General features: G+C 34.3%; 1 protein-coding gene across 2 annotated transcripts; it reads right to left on the reverse strand.

The window, feature by feature from the left end:
* Positions 1–9: 9 nt before the first annotated feature.
* On the reverse strand, positions 10–17678 carry LOC111700016 (uncharacterized). Of its 2 annotated transcripts, none has more exons than XM_023470823.1 (34): positions 17558–17678; positions 16802–17323; positions 16372–16477; positions 16147–16226; positions 15777–15943; positions 15407–15578; positions 15113–15244; positions 14630–14758; positions 13859–14146; positions 13592–13696; positions 13084–13326; positions 12836–12891; positions 12645–12701; positions 12369–12445; positions 11840–11936; positions 11236–11514; positions 9715–10186; positions 9512–9639; positions 9109–9210; positions 8578–8752; positions 7930–8035; positions 7020–7134; positions 6516–6651; positions 6054–6189; positions 5028–5210; positions 4333–4475; positions 3860–3992; positions 3530–3683; positions 3236–3320; positions 2687–2880; positions 2330–2441; positions 1452–1588; positions 262–343; positions 10–130 (listed from the first exon to the last, which is right to left on the reverse strand). In XM_023470823.1, exons 2-33 carry the CDS (start codon positions 16886–16888, stop codon positions 310–312), a joined length of 4620 nt encoding a protein of 1539 aa, XP_023326591.1. In that variant the 5' UTR covers positions 16889–17323; positions 17558–17678; the 3' UTR covers positions 10–130; positions 262–309. The 2 variants fall into 2 exon arrangements, with proteins under 2 accessions (XP_023326591.1, XP_023326592.1); XM_023470824.1 differs by having other exon boundaries at positions 10–150.
* Between the last annotated feature and the right edge of the window lie 753 nt (positions 17679–18431).

Genomic DNA, 18431 nt, shown 5'->3' on the forward strand with positions numbered 1-18431 from the left:
ATACACAAATTTATTTTCTGATACAATTTAATCATGAAGAAAATTACAATGATGTACACAAGCAGTACATTAAAACCTTGTACGCACTGTACATAAATACAAATATAGTTCCGTGTCCGGTTTCTTCAACCTAAGGGGTAAAGGTTGTCCCTAAATTGTGCATAACATTAAGTTAACAAATTACTATTAACTGAATAATGAATATCCAAAATTAAATAATGGAGAAAAAAATGAAAAATTTAATGCACTATTCTGGGACACCTGAATGAATAAATTCTTATCCTCCCTCTCCAGCCTCAAGAACATGGTCTAGAAGGCGTTGTTGGCAGCAGAGTACATGATCCTGAAATATACAGATAAATTAAATTAGTAGAATAAGAGAAAAATAAATGAATTAAAAAAAATTAAATTAGTAGAATAAGAGAAGAATTAATGTATTAAAAAAATTAAGTAAGTAGAATAAGAGAAGACTAAATGAATGAAAATAAATAAATTAGAAGAATCAGAGAAGAATAAATGAATGAAAAAATTAAATTAGTAGAATAAGAGAAGAATTAATGACTGAAAAAAATTAACTTAGTAGAATAAGAGAAGATTAAATTTAAAAAAATTAAATTAGTAGAATGGGAGAAAAATAAATGAATGAAAAAATTAAATTAGTAGAATAAAAGAAGAAAATATGAATGAAAAAATTAAACTAGTAGAATAAGAGAATAATAAATGAATGAAAAAAATAAATTAGTATAATAAGAGAAGAATAAATGAATGAAAAAATTAAATTAGGAGAATAAGAGAAGAATTAATGAATGAAAAAATTAATTTAGTAAAATAAGTGAAGATTTAATGAATGAAAAAATTAAAATAAGTGTAGAATAAATAAATGCAAAAAATTAAATTAGTAGAATAAGAGAAGAATTAATGAATGAAAAAATTCAATTAGTAGAATAAGAGAAGAATTAATGAACGAAAAAATTAAATTAGTAGAATAAGAGAAGAATTAATGAATGAAAAAATTAAATTAGTAGAATAAGAGAAGAATAAATGAATGAATAAAGATTTTTGATGCATGCAATATGATCAATTAGCTTTATAATAATTTTACAGAATACTAAAATACATTTATCAAAATAGTTTCTAAATGAAAATATGAAGAAAAAATATATTAAGTAAAAAATAAATGAATATTGAGAAATTACATGAATGAAAAAATATTTTTAAAAAAATTTCAATTGGAAAAAGTAACTCGCGAATTAATGGATATTGGAGAAATAGAAATTATTGTCAGAATTTAACACTCAAGATAAATTCCTTACGGTTACATAGATAAACGTTACTTGTTTACTTGTAGGATAATGGGTTCGAATCTGACATGGCACTTAATAACTAGAGGATCACTTGAAATAACGTCTTCAGTCCCTTTAATAATTGAAAAGATGAATGAATGTTCTGACCTAAAAGTAAGGTTGACCCTCTCCTCTTTACAGGCTGGATCCTTGGGTATACAATGCAACCAATCCTCTTGTACTGCTCCCTCCATCAGGAGTAGGGAACCAGGGAACAGAGGGAACCGGATAAAGTTAGGAGCACCCTAACATAGCATTCAATCAATCAATCAATCAACCAGGCAATAAATCAACAACGGAACGAGAACCGAATAAAATAAGGAGCACCCTGACCAAATACCAATCAATCAATCAATCAATCAATCATATTTTTAAATCTGTAAATTAATATCATGGTAAATATTTCTACAAAATAATATTTTTAATCTTTTTACTGCACTAACAGGATACCAGTTAGAAAGTTTGTAATAATACAATGCATTCCCGACATGTTAATGTGAACTTGTTTGCCTTTGATTTATGTGTTCTATCTCAATTCACAGTATATCGGAACTTAACATATTCAAATTTTAGGATTAAATCTTCGGAAACTTGCAGACAGAACACAGTGTTTTTAGGAGAATACATGTTTTAAACCCCCATATTAATTTCAGCAGCTGCATCTATTTCAATTAGCTTATTTGTGCATAAATGATAAAATTCTGAAAAAAGATGGGCATCATATTTTGCTAGAACGAATATTATAAGAAAACAGAAGTATATTTAATTAAAGTGTTCAGAAGCTGATAACCAAAACATAAAAACAAATAATTGCTGTTTTAAAAATATAGAAACCTAGAAATGGGAACCTGTTTTAAACCAACTTCACAGATATAATCTGATTGAAATAAAAGTAGTACTAATTGATTCACTGTTTATAATGATTTACCCTATACCTATTTTCTTTGAAACACTTCCTTTAAAATGAAATAATATGTGTAACCCACCTTCTTCTTCCTGAGCTCGAATACCCTGACGGCCCCTAGGGACACGCTGGCGACCGGGGGGTTCCTACCCAGCTGGGGGTGGGAGTCAGAGTGCCATCCACACATGTCATATCTAAAATTGAAATATATCATTCAGAAGTAAATTAAAGATGCATACATTTTTAATGGGAGAAAAGTCATGGGATAACTAAAAGAATTTTAAAAATTATTTCGAATGGTTCAGGAAAAATGAAAAAGTTTAAAGTTCCCTCCCCCCCATATCATTTAATTTCCCCAAATGCAAAAGTTGGAATTCAGCTACAAAAAAACAGAATTTTAGAACAATATGTGGAAATATCGGTGTAATAGCGGACTCACCCGTGTCTATATAGATTGAGGAAACACGAGTTAAACTCGTGTCTTGTCATCCCAATCAGTCTGTGGAGTAGATCTAGGAGCTCAGGAGCCCAGTTCAGATTCTTCTCCATGACTAGACCAGAGTAAGCGTAGTCACAGGGTCCATACCAGGACACAAGACGGGGCTGATACTTCCATTCTCCACCAACTTTCACCTAATCAGCACTTGTATTTACAATATTTTCAAAAATATCAAGCTAGAATCCAGATCCAGGTGTGGGGAAAAAATTATGAGCAATCATGCACAAAAATCAAGCGCTTAACTGTTAAAAATTTGTCGTTTGTGAATTAAATAGCGGGGAAATACTGATTTTAAACTCTAATTTAGTTCTTTCCATGAATAGTTTCAAAAACTAAAAATAATTCTTCAGATGTTTAGCAGTTTTTGTGCCGAATCCGATTCTCCGATTCGGGGAGTTTGTATCAAAGTGAATTGTTTTATGAATTAAAAGAACAAAATTATCATCAGATTTTTTAAGCGTCCTTTAAAAAGTCTCGATTTTTTTGCACCTGCTTCTGATGCCAACGGCAATACTTCCTCAGTCTTGTCAACATTAGATCATTTCCTTTCTCAGACAGGAACTTGGGCCAATATCTAAACAAAAAGATATGTTCAATTAAGTTTCTCCTTTTAACCCCCGCCCCCCGAAGAAAGAGGACCTTTTTTTTCACACACATTATTTTTAATGACAAATAAGATTCCACTTTAAAACTTACATAAGAAAAATACTTTTACGTCTAATGCAAACGTCAAAAATCGTCATTTCATCAAATTTTGATTTTCCTTCCTAAGAAATTGCTAACCTGATAATTGATGTTCCATTAGCAGTATCTGACAAGCAGAGTTCTCCGCCTTCTCGTACAAACCACTCCGGGACATTGACGCAGGGGGACTTCTGAGGGTCGGCCAGCTCGGGCGGGAGCTCGAACGCGTGCATCTCATGCTCGGTCAGATCACCTGTAATAAAGGTTATATAGTACAATCAAGTATAGAGAGTACATGGAGGATATAGAATAAATCGAGAATATAGAGTACATCGAGGATATAGATTATAGAGTACATCGAGGATATAGAGAACATTAAGGAAATAGAGTACATCGAGGATATATAGAGTACATCGAGGATAGTCTTACCCGGAGCACTAGGTTTCCCTTTGACCACTGAGTTGCTCATTTGTGGAACCTTCGGAGGTATTATATAGTCCGAAGTGGTGTACTTCTTCTCGCCGGGGGTAAACTCACCAGGCTTATGTCCCAGACCAACAGCCTTAACAGGTCAATCAATCAATCAATCAATCAATCAATCAATCTATTATTATATCAATCAATTTGTCAGTCAGTCAATCCAATTTGACAATTATTTCCTTAGCCAAGAAATCAGGCAATAAATCAATCAATCAATCAAAAATTTGTAGCTGACCAGTCAGTTCATCTGTTAAACAAACAATAAAGCAATCAATCAATTCAATCCACATATTTGATTATTCCACTAATTGATTATTCAATCTTAAAAAATCTGTTTTTCCATCATTAATTCAAGAATTCAATCTGTTGCAAAGATTTTTATTCATAAGCAGTAAAATTATGATTATATTTGTTTTACTAACCTGGACATTTCTTTTCCTGTTATCCTCTGGATCTTTTATTCCCTCGTCGTATCCCTCCATCTCCAACCTCTCATACTCCCTGTACTTGCTGTTCTCCACGTGCTCGTAGTCGGGATCATACGCCCGCCTCTTAGCTCCGTATCCTTAATACAACAATGTTAAAATTCAATCACAATTTTCCACACTAACTGTTCTGAAGTCGCAGTTAATAAGAGTAGAACATTTTTGATATGTGGACTAGCTTGGAAACCCAGCTTTTCCTGGAAACAAAGAAAAAGTCAACTCAGAATATTTGACCGAAGCTAAGAAAATTCGCATGGTTCAAAGAACTTATTTAACAATTCCTTCAATTAATAATTTACTATGATTTGGATTCTTTTTTCAGTTATATTTACTTATTAGTAGTAGCAGTGATCAAACTTTACATTGTTCTTTATTTGAAACCCTTATCTTGTTCATCCTGGCAACCAGTGGATGTAATCTTTTTAAAATAAGGTTCTAAGCCATTTTTATTATTATAATTATTAAAGGTAAACCCAGCATTTAATGAAATAGGGGTCGGCCATTATTATTATCATTCACTTGCGAGCAATAAACGATCAGACAAAAAAGGGTAAAAGATTAGAAAATCCCCAAAATCGATGCCGTCATCTTATTTCTATCATATCTACAATTATTTACAGAAAGTTTATTACCGTATTTCTCGATATTAAGCTCCCAAGTTGGTGCGACCTCCTTGTATTTAGTTTTCTCCTGGAGGGATTGTCTGATCTTCTCCTCCTCGTCAGGGTCCATGTTAAAGTCCATGAGGTCGATGACCCCCTCCTCGGCCACCTGGACGGGCTGCTCAGCAGGGTTCTCAGAATACGGAACAACTCCTACAAATAAAAAATGAAAATTTCAGCATTAATGCGAAAAAAATTTAATACTTAGATTTTAACAATTAAAACGTGTAAAATAAAGGAGTGATAATTTCAAAAAATGAGTAAGGGTAAAATTATCATATTTAAGATAAAGAACTAAATATTCCACCTAAGATATTAAAGCAGATAATATGATAAATTTAATAAATGGAAGCAATAAGCAATGAATGTAAGTAACAAAGAATGATGTAACAACAAATGAATGAAAGTAACATTGAATGAAAATAACAATGAATGAGAAGTAGCAAATGGTGAAACGAACTAACAACCAATGAATGAAAGTAACAACTTCCGAAAGTAACATTGTTAAAATTAAAAATGAATAAAAGTAGCTAAGAATAAATAAATCGAAGTAACAAACAAGTAATAAAAGTAACAACTTATTAATGAAAGTAACAATGAATGAAAGTATCAAAGAGTATAAAAGTAAACTTGTAAATGAAATTAAAATGAATGAAGGGAAGTAGCACCTGGTGAAACGAAGCAACAACAAATGAATTCAAGTAACAAATAATGAATAAAAGTAGGAACTTGCAAATGAAAGTAAAAATGAATGAATGTAAGAAAGAAACAAAGAATGATGTAACAACCAATGAATGAAAGTAACAAATAGAAGAAATAAAGATGAATGAGAATTTGAAAAAATATCCGAAAAAATAAAAACGAATTAAAGTATCAAATATAATTATGTGAAATGATCTGCAAGACTTACACTAACAACAATTTACAATGAATGAACATAAAATACAAAAGAATTTAGGTAACCAATAAAAAAAAAGTAGGAAAGAATAAATGTACCCGAGTATCCTGGTCTAAACGTCTCGAATTCATAAACCCCATCCTTGTTAGGTAACATATCTCCTTGACATTTACTACAGAGTAGACGACCTTCAGCCTCTGCCAGCTTAGCTTTCATATTCACTTCAGCTCGGGCCTAAATATTTTAAATTTTGTCAATTTTATATTAAATTACTTAAACCATAATATTATTGCTGCAAAATGTGAAAGTTTCAGTCTATCTGAAAAAAACCAAATAGTTTTTAAAAAGCATATGCCCCAGTTAAAATAAAAGAAAAAATGAATGAATAATGGGAGGAAAAGAGAATAAATGAACAAATAAATGGAAGATTGAATGAAGACATTTTCAAATGCGCAAATTGAAAACGAAATGAGTAAATAAAGGAAAATGAAGAGAAAGATGAAGATTTGAATACATATAGTAAGGAAAGAATAAATGACGTAACAAAGTAAAAAGTTTACCTGCGACTTCATCTCCTCCAACTCCCTGTATCTCTTCTCCTCTGCCTCCAGCTCCTTCTTCCTCTTAGCCTCGACCTTGAGATCTGCAGAGCAAAGATGTCGGAATCCTTTAAGTTGGTCCCACGCATCACGGTATCTGGATAAAAGAAAAACATGAAAAGAAATAGTAAGAACTGGAAACTTGCCTTTAACTCTAATTTTTTAATCTTTTTATCTGTGCAACGGCCTCTGATATTACAAGTTCTACGATGTCAAGGTTTACACCAGCAGGTTACAAATATAAAGGGAGTAGAATACTACTGTTTGATTTATTGTTCACTGCTTAGAGAACACAGTAAAATCAAAATTAAGTCAAAGTGAAATGTTATGCGTATCAATCAAGAGTCAAATCAAATTGAGGAGATTTGAAAAAGAATACCTGAAAAGAAGACCTAAAATAAATCGAATGGACGTAAATAAGAAAACAATGACTAGGTCTGATAAGGACAAGAAAAGAATAATTACCTGCCGACATCCCCGAACTCCTGCATGAACTCGACCTTCCTTTTGACGAACTCCAGTTTCTCCATGTTGGAGAGATCCTTGGAGACCAGGGAGAGTTCCAAGGCAGCAGTTACACCTGAACTCGGAACATATTACTTGGGTAAATAATATTGAAAAATCCCTCCACGATGATTTAATAGAGAGGTCCTTTTCTCGGCAATGTGAACCCTTCGATCACATTTTTATTTTACCTTTTAAAAATAATTTTTTTCTTTTTTCCTTTTGCCCTTTTTGGCAGTGGATGTATTTATAACAAGATAACTCCGTATGCTGAATGATTGCTGAATTATCAAATAAACGCGATTGAATTCAAATTGAACAAACCTAAAGCATCTCGACAATAACCACCCCCCACCCCCCCAAAAAATGAAAAATAATTTTGATTCCCAATATGTAAAAATGTTAAGGTTATAAAGCTGAAAAATGATATTTTTAAGTAAAAAACGTTCGCTTAAGCAAAAATTATATATAATTCTTGAAATACAGGTTATATCCAATACACAGATAGAATTAACAGCAATTATAATGCTCAAAAAAAGCATGATATGGAGGATGTTGAAGATATTAATAAAAACTTTGATGAAACAGTGATGCACGTTATTCCTAATTTAGTGAATCCGTGTCCGAATTTAATGAATTTAAGCCGCGTCTCAAATCCCCAAAGAACCGGTTGTAATTGAGCGCCGGCTTAAGTCTTGAAAAATTGAATACAATTTTAAGTGGAACCAACCATATTTGAGCCGCGGCTTAAATTCTTTAAATTCGGCTTCCGATTACAGCAGTGATCATGAAGCTTTAATTCATAAGATAAATATAATTTCTTCGAAAAACCATTACAGAACTGATATGAAGCAAACATTAATAATCCTACCGTTGACATCAATAGGTGTTCTCTGGTAGCACATATCTATAATCTGAGAATAAAGCCGGGCATTTCCTCGCTCCTTCTTTAATGCCGTACGTAGAGCCGCCAAAGCCTAAAAAAGATATTACATATTGACTAGGAGGTCAAGGTCTCCCACACCGGGGGACTTCTACATTAAACCTCTTATTTCTGATTTTATATTTTTCTATTTAAATACATTTACAAAATCTCTTAACTATAGACTGGTAAAGTGGATTGAGGCGGAAAGTGATGTCAAGATATTTTTCAGTGCCTGGCATAATTTGCTTGAAAAGATAGACCCATTAAAAAATGGGTCTTAGCTCTATCTCAAAATGTCGTAAATCATTTCTTGACAATGACCATTGACAATTGACCACTGAGTGACCAAATACCAAATCAAATCACAAGTTCCAAATATGGCCTAGTAGACGAAAATACAGTTTTGTAGTCCTTGTGGCCACACCAATATACTATTGCTCATTGTTTATCAAATAAGCAACGAACTTACTACGTCTAAAATACGGTTTGATATAAACGACAGCAGTCAAAGACAATAATTAGTGACGTAGTCTGGAGGATAAAGAAAAATAATTTGAGAACTAGAGATTTTAAATAAAAAGTTCAGTTTTGTACCTTTTCCACGTCATTGCAAACTTTGAACTGGAACCTGGCGTACTTCATGGCAATCCATGTCTTCATGTTCCTGTACTTGTCGTGCTTGGTGGGGATCTGCTTCATCAGCTTCGTGTACATCTTGTCCGCAACATCCAAGCTCTTCTGCCGCCGTTCAAGATCTATCTGTTGCATCCTTAAATATGGTTGACACAAGATTATTTTCATTTCATCTTGTTAAAAATGAAGCAAGAAGCTACTATAGGTCCAACTATTTTCTAGTAAAAAATTGAAAATAAAAACAGCTAGCTAAAACAGCTATTGGGATGGATGGGGGGGGGGGGGGGTGCCCTATTTGGCCAAGAATTGTTAAAAAGGTTAATATAAAAAAATGGCGAGGGAAAAAAGTAAAATAGCATGCCCATTTAAGAAAATTATTTTAAAATGCTAAAAGTTTCGTATTTGAGCTAGTTTTACCCTAATGCTTCCTAAAAAATGTGTCGCACATCTTGGTTTTTTTTTCAGGGGCACCCTAGGGGAGGTGTTGCCTACCTAGCTTCCAACAACATTGGATATTTTGCAATGAGAAGACGAAGGATCTCTCTAGCTTCCTCAATATTATTCACATTCTCCTCAAATGCAGCCCATTTCATCCTAATCATTCATGCATAATAGGATCATAAAGAATGAACTTTTTATTTTTGCTTAAATGAACAAATGACAAAAGAATGAAAAATAATGATAATTGCAATGCTTTTAAAATTTTAAGCGGATCCGATTAAAGTTTAGTTTAATTCTTTTACTTTAAAATTTAAAAAAAAACTTTCTCCTTCTTTGCATATTTTTAAGCAGAAACTTAATTGACCAATGATATATCAGAAAACTTCACATTGTAATATGAACATAAAGTTTTTTATTATTAAGTTTCGATTTTAATTAAAAGCAGTTAACTTACTTGATAACAGCCCTCTTGGGACAATGAACGATACAGGCCCGTTTATAAACATCTCTAACGGCCTCCCAGCCTCGCTTCTCCATCCAAGCAGAGGATATCACCACCATTGACATTTCAGCATCAATATCCTAAATTCAGTTTCTTTTAAACAAAAATAAAAGACAATCTAAATTAAAAACGTGTCAAAGATGAAATTGACTTACGTTGCTATATGTCTTAGTTTCTTTTTCACTTCCTTCTTTTTCTCCTTCTGCTTTCTCATCCTTGTCTGTTTCCTCATTCTCTTTATTCTCATTGTTCTCATTCTCTTTATCCCCATCCTTCTCAAATCCTTCGTCCGCCTTTAACTCCGCAGCTGCCTTCTCCTTTTTCTCCGCCGTTTCAGCTTTCTCCGCCTCGAGATCTTTGGTTGTTATTTTCTCCGCTCTCATAACCTGAGTTCCGTCCTTCAAAGTTTCCCTCCAGCCTCGCATAGTCCAGGTCGTCCTCTTATCCTGGAGTTCGTCCACCTTGTCGAGGCCAGTGTTAAAGGCTGACCTCGCCTTCCTGATCCCGTTCTCGTCGATTTCCTCCTCTACGACGCGCGGAAGGTCCTTCTTCTCTTTATGAGCTTTCTCCAGGTAACGCGCGTATTTTGCCCAGAATTGTTCATAGAGCGCGCAAGGGATCAAACACCTAAAATATAACTTGTGACTAGTACTTAGGATCCATCTCATTTTGATTAATTCAAGCTATGAAATATTTCTGTAAGTTTTGCTAATTTCTTTTACCAAATACAAATTTTCAAAATGCTCTGGAAGTCGGGATAAACTTGAATTCCCCAATCAACGATTTGGAAACTTTTAACTCTAATCCGGCTGGGGTGGGATGGGGGGGCCCTGGGACCCCCCTGACGTTATTGGAGATAACTCGAAAGTTATTGGTCTGAGGCTGTCAATTTTTTTTGACTTTTCTAACTAATACATGCACCTCACTTTAGGGTCAGAGCAGAGCTTTTGCACCAACTGTGAATGCCTTATTTTACCTTAACTCGATTAAATCTTTATTTAGACCCACTTCCAGTCCAGCGGAGTTCTACTTTTTATAGCTCTTTGGAAAGCCCGCACAAAAGCAAATTCAACAATTTTTGCCAAGAAATTTTGCATAAATTTTTGCACAAATGCCTTTAAAGAGAATTTGCACGTTCTCAGTTTTCCTTGGAAAAAAATTTGTTTGCAAAAATTTTGCAAATATTTTTGCAACCTTGAATTTGGCGTTCAAGGGCTTTTCAAAAATCTATAAAATATCATGTTTCGCGCACTTTTCGTTTTTGCACATTTTTTGCTTAATAAATTTATAATGCATTACAAATTTGAAATTTTGCAAACTTGAAATTTTTTTCCAGATTATTTTAGTGGAGCAAAACCACTTTCAAGTAATGTATAAATGTTATATTTTATCACATAAAAGAAATAGAGGGGGGGTCCTTGGGACCCCCCCCCCTCCCCGACTATTTTAGGTAAACCAGACGTCCGCCTAAATAGGGTTAAATTGAAATGTGTACTTTAAGTGCATTTTTTTGAGGTTTTGATTGATATTTCACTAATTGGATCCACTCATTAGGATTCGGATCCGGATAAAGACTCAAGATGGCTAACAAGCGGATCTAATAGATTTGGATCAAAGTAGCTGAAAAAAAACTTATTTATTCAAAAGAAAGCAAGAAAAGTCAGTAAAATATTTACCTCTCAAAAAGTACAACAATCCTTTCATGATCTCCTTTCCTAATCTCATAATCTAGATACATGTCCCAGGTCTTCAACTGTTTATGATCCAACGGTTTCACGTGGAAATAATTCCTCTTCAACTTCTCTTCGAACATGTACATCTCATCCACCCTGGCCTCCGTGGTCTCGTGGGCCACTACGAGACTGGCCACCAGCCTCTCCTTCATCCCGGCTTTGAGCTTGTCCTCGGGAAGTTCCACTTTACGCTCCTGTTCCGGCTGAACAACTGGGTCAGGTCTGAACAAAAACTCCCATCAAAATTTGAACATGCACAAAAAAGGGAAAGAAGGATGAATTAAAGATTGGGTTTAATAAAGTCAGGGGTGCATTTTTTAAAGAAGAAAGTATTTTTAAAGATCGCGGGGGTGGGGGTGGGGTGAGAAAAATGGACATTAAGAGTGAAGTTTTTTTTCATCCATACAGAGGCTTGTTTTCCACAATTCAGCGAAAACAACTGAAGAAAATGAGGGTAAATGATTTTTAAAGGCTGGTGAGGGGGTGTTCATTTTTTTAAGGAAAATATACACATCTGATAGAAGTAAAACATAAATAATTTAACAACCTGTATGTCAACTGTAGTTCTCTACAGGTTAGTTTACGTAAACTCTCATAATCTTCATACTGGAGAATATCTCGAGGATGGTGATCTCGAACATGTGCTGAAATATATAGAGGTTAGAGGAGGTCATGAAGAAGACATCATGGTTAGAAACAGTGCTAATCTAAATAACCCGGAATTGAAGACTTGAAATGCGTCTTTGACCTAAAAAAGGTGTGTAGCATTCATTATAATAATAAGCAACCTTTTAGCAATACATTTTTTTATAATAATAAAATAGCCCAAGAACTGCTAATTTTTTGCGTTTTAAAATACCAGAGATATTAAAAATTTTGTTTTTATTTAAAATTATCAAATAAAACCATGAACCTGTCTAATTTAAAGGAAATCATTCATATCTCCGAAAATTTTTAAAGCGAAAAAAAAAGGCAGACCACAATTTGTAAATGCCAGGACATTAAGAGGAAGAGGAAATTAATAAACTAATAAGATTAAGATGGAGATTAACAACCTATTATTCTGATTTCTGTACCTATAAAGTTGTCCCAATGTTTGTTGTATAGTTTTGTCGGGATGGAAATTACTCTTCGGAACAAATCTGTCGCAAATCTGAAAAAACAAAAATAATGCAAATATTAAAGTTAAAGATATGCCATAATTGCCCTACACCTTTTTTGTAATTATTCTTTGTTTCTCTTTCCTTTTTTAGTTCTTTCCGGTTACCCCTAATAAACTGAAATTCTTTTTTCTTCGTCATATTACTTTTCTTACCATATTTTTTAAAACATTTTCTAAATGGGTCTCTTACCTCAAATTCTTTGCCTCAATTTCACGTTCTATAAAATACTCCCAGAGGCTGTCGGATCTAAAGAATCATATTTTTTATAATTTTTTTGTAATTTATTTCTAAAGGCGGAGTCTCATTGAGAAAACGAGTTAAACTCATTTCGTCCATTTAAACGTGTTCACTGTTCAGCTCGGTTGTTTAAATTGGTTTACCTGTATTCAATTCCACAGGTAGCAATAGCTTTCTCACACTGGGCTCGGAATAAGGACTGAAACAATAAAGGATCGGTGAAAGATTTAACAGTTTTTCCTTCACGGTCCACAGAATTTACGATATGAAATAAAGAAGCTAATTGGTTCAACGATAAAAACATAGCAATCGTTGATAAACACAGAATGCGAAAAAGCCCAATGAAAAATAAGGTTTGAAATAAGAAGGAGAAGTATTTTTGAATGCGTACCTGGAAATTATCATGTGTACTGTACATCTTATGAAATAATTCTAGATATGCCAACCAAAGATCAACACTCAGAGGAATAGCCTCCAATCCTCGGTGGAGGATTTGAAGGCTGCGCTGCCAGTTCTCCTTCTTCCTCTCGAGGTCGCTGTAGCGCTTCCAGTAGGCGTAGCAGTAGGGGAACAGGGGCAGGAACGCATTGTATACAGTACGTATCTCGTCCATAATATCAACTGTTTCGGCAGCCTATAAACATTAAAAATAATTTGACATTTAAACAAAAAATGCGAGTCACTGGGGATCCGAATCCAGAATCCCGATCCATTTTACTCACTTCTTAATGGGGATCCTAATTTTCATCAATGCAAATATAGGATCAAGGTAAAAATTTATTGGATCCTTGAAATGGAATTCCAAGATATAAGTGCGAAATTGTCGACATGTATTTAAATCTAAGAAGATTGATAAGAAGAAAATATTATCAATGGTTTCTTTATAAAGTGTTAAGTACCTGGATTAGGTAGGCCCAACCGTTAAAATCTTGCGGATTCTCTCTCACAAACTCCCAGTACGCATCCAGGATCTGACGCTGGTTGTAATCATCTCCAACACCAGGCTAAAATACGCAGGACTGACGCGATTAAGTTTAACATTTAGAATTAAGTCCATAAAGTCCCGGGGGAGGGGGTGAGGGTGCAAATAATCAAAAGTTTGTCTTTAACAAAATAACAGAAATGCTAGAGCATTGTGGCAAAATTCTAAACTAATTAATTTTTACCTCAGGTATCATAGGTCCCTGTGATTGACCGAGGGCGTGGCCTAGTTTAGCTTCAAGCTGTCGTAGGGTGGTCAACTCATCTAAACTCAATTCACTTCGCTCAGCCTCGCGTTGGAGGTCCTCAGCCTCTCTCTGGATCCGAGCAGACTCTTTCGTCTTGACCTCAACCTCCATCTTCTCCCACTCCTCCTTCCTCCTCTTCTCCTCCATCTCGAGGGCGACAGCAGTCGCCATGTCGACAACGTTCTCTGAGGTGAGATCAGTCTCCATTGTGTCCTCCTCTTCATCCTGAAAAATTTTCATATTTTTTATATTTATGATAAAAATTTGATTTTTTCTTTTTTTCAAATATTGATCATTACAATAATCTCAATCTTAATCGGTGATACTAAATAATTCTTTTTTTTTATCCAATCATTGCTGACTAATATATGTGCATTTTTTACATTTTATCTCCAGAGCTCAAAAACTGAAATAGCCTCGCTTACATTTCTCCTCAATGCATTGTGAGCTTAAGTTTAGCTTTTTACCGAATTTAACAAGTTAAAATTTAAAAATGTGTCATTTTTATCATCAACCACATGTACGCTTTCTGATAATAAATAATTTACTCTATTCGAAACCCTACGACTTTGTTTACTGTCAATTTGTCGTTGTATCGCTTAGAACCATTTATTTAATTTAATTAATTTATTTAATAACAATACCAATGTCATAGACAGTAGTAGGCTTTAAAAATTGACAAATACCAACAACTGATCATAAACTTACCCCGGGGAGTGTTTTCATCTGTGATGGTCCTTGCTCCCCACTCTGTTCCTCCCCCTCCCCCAGTACTACAGTTCGAGTACTCCCTTCATCTAATACAACGGTTCTAGTGTCTCCTTCCATATGAGTGATCTATAAAAATAACAAATCAATCTTATTTCTAAAGGAAAATATCACGACTGATTTTCTCAATAGACATTTAACAGGCAAGCAACAGATTTTTCATTAAAAAAAAATTCATCAAGACAGTTAAAAATAGTAAGATAAAACTTATGAATTCCATATTACAAAAAATGGCATAATTATTTAATTTTCTTTAAGTCCTATGTAACATCTTTTTTTTTATCATAACATAGAAATTCAGTAAATACGCGACTGAAGATGTTTGAAATGTTACCGAACGATAATAAACAGATTGTTTAAAAACAGAAAACCTGTTTTTACTTGATCAAAACAAATAAATCGGTGTGAAGGGGGGGGGGGTACCTCCATATTCTCCTCAGGTTCATCTTCTTCTCCAGGTGGTTTAAGAGGTCCCTCCACAAGAACTTCCTTCTTCTTCTCCTTCTCTCCTTTCTCCTTCTCCCCTCCGGTCTGGATTGCAAGACCAGGAAGACCCTAAAAGTATTTAGTTCCCCCACTGGATTAAAAATGGAATAGAAAAACAAATTGCAGTTGTAGAAATATTTGTATAGGAATAAATAAAAAGAAGAGATTTGCTGAAAAATTAAGATTTTTCAAAATAAAAAAAGGAAAATTTCATTTTAATCCAGAACTGACCGGTTCCCCCCTTGCAAGACTTCCGAACGGTGTTTCTTCGTCAGGAGCATGGTAGTTCTCAGGGTTGTCGGGGTCATTGTCCTTAGCGTATCCATACGCAGAGGGATCAATCTCAGGAATATCTCCAGCCTTCTCGGCCTTACGCTTACGCTTTGCTTCCTTCTTAGCACGCCTTAAATAAAAATGTATTTAATAAAATTGTAAAAATAAATACCACCTTCAAAATTGGAAAAATGTGTAAAATTCAAATTTATCAGTGAAACCCAGAGGCGATATTTATGAGATGAAAAGGCAAGGGTGGGAGACAGGGGTATATATTAACCTAATTGTAATTCTGAAAAATATAAACCCCTGGATAGAGGACCAATACCTTAATTCAGCAGCTTCCTCCTTCTCCTTCTCTGAGAGTTCCTTCTCCGCCCAGACCTCCTCCCTCTCTGCTCTCTTCTCCTCCGTCTCCTTCTTCATCTCCTCAAAATATTCTGCGGCATCATCGTACACTTTCTTGTGCGCAAACAGCACCTCCTCCCGTTCATCCTGAACACGACGACATCAATTATTTTAAGTTTGAAAAAATCCCCATTATTCAATTTTTTGGTTGAGTTACAGAAACTTGAACAATCTAAACCAAAGAAGTACCGGAAAGAAGAAGTGTTCCAAATAAATGACAAAATAACACGAAACACAGTTTGAATAATGAAGTTTTACAACAAAAAATCATTTATCAGCTGAATTTCCACCTGAGGTAGAGGGTTGGTGGGACCAGTATCATATCCTGATCTATACGCTACTGTATCGTGCTCAGACTTCATAGACTCATCTATAATATTGCAAACATTACATAAAACCTTAAAAATGAAAGCTTCAAATCAAGAAAAAAATCGCATAAAAAGTTTGAAAATAATACAGAACCATTTTTCATGAAAATATATTGGAGATTTGTTTTGATTAGATTCAAATTGTACCTGGAGCCATAACAATCTTCATTTTCTTGTCTCCGGCCTGAACCTCGATAACCTCAGCATCCTCGTTCTTAGGTTTCACAAAACAATGATCAAGTTTCAGCAAACCCTGAAATAATAAATAAATTTTTTTTATAACATTATTGTAGGATTTGACGGATCGGGTATTAAATACAAATTTTATTATATTCAAACTTAAAATAAACATCTCCTTCCGAAGGAAGATCTTAATACATTTTTTGTTCGAAAAAAAAAACTATGTCGTAGTAAAAAAGATGAATTTTGATATCAAGTATCAAAAAGGAAATAAAAACTTCTTAATTTCAAGATCAAAATCAAGATCTTTTCTGCATGTCAATTGTCAATTTTGCAGATTATTATTATATCATATTTGTGAGGTTCCATGGGCACATACCCAAGAAATTATAATCACCTGAATGACGAGAAGAGGTTTCTCTTTATCCTTCCTGTCTCCTCCCTTCCTCCTTTTCTTAGCTTTAGGTTCATTTCCTCCAGGCATGATTAGGCGCTTGTATTGCAAAAACAAACAAAACAAAAACAAGACCTTTTCTGAAAAAAATACTTATACTGGAAACAAGTTCATAGATTATCTCTCAAGTCAACATTAAACCGGCTTTAATGACGATAAAATTTCAAAAAAAGATCTCCAGAAAAGACCATACAATACGTAAATTTTTCATATGTACTTAATCAAATGTTTCTGAACACTATAGTTTTACATTCTCCAGAATGTTCCAGGTTTTCAACTGTTTATGATCCAACGGTTTCACGTGGAAATATTTCCTCTTCAACTTCTACTAGAATATGTACATCTCACCCACCCTGGCCTCCGTGGACTCGTAGGCCACCAGCCTCTCCTTCATCCCGGCTTTGAGCTTGTCCGCTGGGAATTTCCACGTTACGCTCCTGTTCCGGCTTAACAACTAAGTCAGGTCTGAACAAAAACTCGATCAAACATCCAGTGTCTGCCACAAAAAGGAAGCGAGGAATGTAAAAGGAATAGGAAAAGAAGTTATCTTTGAAGATCATGCTCTTGTTCTGACTATCACTGTTTTTTATTTTTCTAATGTTAAAATGTAAAAAAAATTGGTGCTTAATTTAAAACTAATGNATATTTTTAAGAAAATATAAACCCCTGAGAGAAGTACAGCATGAATAATTTAACAACCTGTATGTCAGCTGTAGTTCTCTACAAGTTAGTTTACGTAAACTCTCATAATCTTCATACTGGAGAATATCTCGAGGATGGTGATCTCGAACATGTGCTGAAATATACAGAGGTTATAGGAGTTCATGAAAAAGGCATCATGGTTAGAAACAGTGCTAATTTAAATAACCCGGAATTGAAGACTTGAAATACGTCTTTGACCTAAAAAAAAGGTTTGTAGCATTCATTATAAGCAACCTTATATGGACGTGTGGCCGCAGCACTCGGCCCCTAACCTGTCCTAGCCGAGCGCTGCGGCTAGAACAGGCTAACGGGCCTGGCGCTGCGGCCAAATGGTCAATTATATCCAAGTATTGCATATAAGATCCATAAATAAAATTGATAGGAGGGGGCGGGGATCCTAAAATCGATCTCTAGGAAATTACCCATCATTTACGGGGAAGGAGAATAATTTCATTGCAAAATCATTTCATTTCTCCCCCTGACTTTTTAAAGTCATTTTACCCAAAACCTTCGGTATTATTCTTTGTACTTCATTCGCTGAATAGGGGAAAATAAAGGATTTCTAGGGATTCATTCATTAATTCATATATTTATTCAACTACAAAGCATGAGATATTACAAATAAGCAATCACAATTTACTATGCAGTTTGGACCCGCCTAACCTAAAGAAATAAATAAATAAGTTAGGAAAATGATGAAAAAGCTTGCCAAATTTATGTCAATTATTAATATCTATATAATTAAACAAGACATTCGTAAGTATGTTCCCTACGCCGGCCAAACGGCTGGACAAAATGGGCAGAGCCCGTTCTCTCTACAGATAGTAAATTGTTTATATATCAGAAAGAGTATATATGTATGGATAAACAA

Source organism: Eurytemora carolleeae, unplaced genomic scaffold (genome assembly GCF_000591075.1).
Source record: "Eurytemora carolleeae unplaced genomic scaffold, Eaff_2.0 scaffold221, whole genome shotgun sequence".
Taxonomy (NCBI): Eukaryota; Metazoa; Arthropoda; class Copepoda; order Calanoida; family Temoridae; genus Eurytemora; species Eurytemora carolleeae.

Excerpts from the sequence above, each read along its gene's own strand:
- LOC111700016 (XM_023470823.1), bottom strand. The coding sequence starts at position 16,888 with ATGCCTGGAGGAAATGAACCTAAAGCTAAGAAAAGGAGGAAGGGAGGA. Across the intron at positions 15,245-15,406 it reads GTCTTGCAAGGGGGGAACCG|GGTCTTCCTGGTCTTGCAAT; the intron begins GTCAGTTCTGGA and ends AAATACTTTTAG. Across the intron at positions 12,892-13,083 it reads GTACACATGATAATTTCCAG|TCCTTATTCCGAGCCCAGTG; the intron begins GTACGCATTCAA and ends TTATTGTTTCAG.